This window comes from Entamoeba dispar, genomic scaffold (genome assembly GCF_000209125.1).
Source record: "Entamoeba dispar SAW760 scf_1105229461777 genomic scaffold, whole genome shotgun sequence".
In the NCBI taxonomy this organism is placed as follows: domain Eukaryota; phylum Evosea; order Mastigamoebida; family Endamoebidae; genus Entamoeba; species Entamoeba dispar.
In genome coordinates, this window is record NW_001854862.1 from 9,120 (window position 1) to 11,469 (window position 2,350).

The 2,350-nt window shown below is 19.4% G+C and overlaps 2 protein-coding genes across 2 annotated transcripts, besides 11 other annotated features; one reads left to right on the plus strand and one right to left on the minus strand.

Annotated features, from left to right (window-relative positions):
• Positions 1 to 80: part of a microsatellite that runs on past the window's edge.
• Positions 81 to 172: 92 nt separating this feature from the next.
• Positions 173 to 343: a microsatellite.
• An 11-nt stretch (positions 344 to 354) lies between these two features.
• Positions 355 to 475: a microsatellite.
• Positions 476 to 550: 75 nt separating this feature from the next.
• Positions 551 to 587: a sequence feature (AT_rich).
• A 45-nt stretch (positions 588 to 632) lies between these two features.
• Positions 633 to 787: a microsatellite.
• Positions 788 to 795: 8 nt separating this feature from the next.
• Positions 796 to 827: a sequence feature (AT_rich).
• Positions 828 to 867: a microsatellite.
• Positions 868 to 954: a sequence feature (AT_rich).
• A 10-nt stretch (positions 955 to 964) lies between these two features.
• Positions 965 to 1,027: a microsatellite.
• Positions 1,027 to 1,078: a microsatellite.
• On the minus strand, positions 1,077 to 1,599 carry EDI_143440 (uncharacterized protein; the record flags this gene model as incomplete). Its single annotated transcript, XM_001738937.1, has 2 exons — positions 1,077 to 1,213; positions 1,260 to 1,599. 2 exons carry the CDS (start codon positions 1,597 to 1,599, stop codon positions 1,077 to 1,079), a joined length of 477 nt encoding a protein of 158 aa, XP_001738989.1.
• Positions 1,600 to 1,622: 23 nt separating this feature from the next.
• Positions 1,623 to 1,731: a microsatellite.
• Positions 1,732 to 1,929: 198 nt separating this feature from the next.
• On the plus strand, positions 1,930 to 2,350 carry EDI_143450 (uncharacterized protein; the record flags this gene model as incomplete). Its single annotated transcript, XM_001738938.1, has 1 exon — positions 1,930 to 2,350. A coding segment is annotated over one exon (421 nt), but the record flags the coding sequence as incomplete, so codon positions are not given.

The following is a 2,350-nucleotide window of genomic DNA, read 5'->3' on the forward strand; positions in this document are numbered from 1 at the left end:
AAAATTATTTTAATAATCAAAATAAGTGATGAAATTATACACATAAATAAAAATCATAAAAAGAAAAAGGAGGAAAATAATTTACATCAATAAAATAATGTTAATTATTTTGTACCATTAAATTAGACCATTTTTATTGAACTTTTCTATTTTCTATAATAAAAATATTCCATTTATTTCATCTTTCTTTTCATATTTTATTATCTCTTTTTGATTACTACTTCTTATCTTCTTCCATTTTATATTCTCATTTTTCTTCTTTTATTCTTTTCATTTTCTTCTATTTCTTAATTTCTAATTACACTCTTTTATACCATTCTTTCTCTTCTTTTTTATCTTTTTTGCCATTCATCATTTATTCTGGTATAACTCATTTTCATATGTTATTATTTTACATTTGTCATTACTTATTTTCTTTTAATTATTTTAAATTATTAATATTATATTGTTTGAATTTATTGTATATTGAATTTATAAGTATTTAAAATCTCATTATAAAGTAAATGGTTTATGATTATATTATTTGTTGATTATGTGTAATTCATTTTTGAATTATTATTATTAAATGATTTGAAAAATAAAAAATAGATAAATGGATATAATATGAGAGAATGTGTTTTATTGAAATATCATATTTCATTATTTCATTATTAGAATTATATATTATTAATTGTTCTATTCATTTATCATTATTTATATTATATTTTCTTATTTATTATTTTAATTAACATTTTTATTATCAAAAATATTTTATATTTATTTATTTATTATTATGAATTTTTTTATTCAACACAGATAATATTTCTATTAATATTTAATTAAATATTTTTTATTTTATGTTATTTTTTATTCTTTTATTATATTTTAATAATATTATATAAATTCTTTTTTTGAAATAAATGATTAAAAAAAAGAAAGAATTTATTTAATATCAATAATAAATATTAATTAATTGAAAAAGAGGAATGAAATAATTAGAATAAAAGAAGATAAAAAAGAATAAAATAAATAAAAGAATATAAAATAATTTTTATTTCTTTATTTCTATTTTTTATTTTAATTCTTTTTTATTGTTATTAGTTTTCTTCTATTTCCATAAATCCTTCTCCTAACTCAACTTCTTTTTTATTTATTTCATTGATTTTATTCATTTCATCTATCAGCATTTCAATACATTTTTCAATATCTATTTTTTCTCCTTCTTTTATACATTCTTCAATATTTCTAAACATATATTTTTTTATTTGCTGTTTTTTTACTTTTTATTAATTGAAATTGATATCCTTTTTTTTCTAATATTTCTTTCATTATTTCCATTTTCCCATTTTGTATCGTTATTTCATAAAATCTTCCTTTAATTCCTTTTGTTATATACTTTTTCGCTTCTTCTTCAATATTTCTTTTTTCATATATCACTTTTTCTAAATAAACTTTTGGATATCGGTATTCCTTTTTACTTATTCTTTTGGATTTTCTTATTGAACATTTGTATCCATTCATTCTCCACAATGATACCATAAATAATATCGTTCTATTCATCCTTTCATTAGTTTCTTCTCTGTGTTGTTGATTTCTTTTTCTTTTTATTTCTTCATTCATTCTTTTATTCGCGACACTTTTTATCTTTTCTTAGTTCTTTTTTTCTTTCTTTCTTTTATTTTGCTTCATTCTTGCTTTTTCTTCTTCTTTTTCTTTCTTCTCTTCTCATTTCTTTTTATTTTTATTTCTTTTGTTATTATTCACTTCTTTGTTATCTTGTGTTTTTCACATCTTTGAAATTCCTTCAAGCAAAATGATTGAGTTGGTGTTTAGTCAAAATCCATTTGAAATAATTACAGATACAGAAAAAGAAGATATAGGTAATTTTGATATTCCAACACAATGCTGTAGAACAATAACAAAGAGGTTGAGAATGGAAAAGTTTTTAAAATGATTTGGAATGAGGTTGATATTGTAATGGATGAAATTATACTTGATAAATACGAAGAGGAATTTATTAATCCTCCATTTCAACAAAAAGTAGAAGTACAAGAATATTGTCACTTTGATGGATTAAAAATAGGTGTTAGTCCATATCATTATCAATTAGTTAATGAAGAAAAATCTTTTATTAATGAGAAAATAAATTATATAAAAGACAACCAGCTTTTTGAAATAGAGGAAGTTTTATTTGATCCAATACTAGAAAATGAAATTGTAAAAGAAATACAAATCGAAACAAAAATGATAATTGAAAATGAAGAAGGTTGGGAAAGAATAAAGAAAGATGGAAAGAAGTGGATGGAAAAATGGAAAGAGAAGAAAGACATAATTTGGAAAATGAAAAATAATAATAATTACAACTACCAAA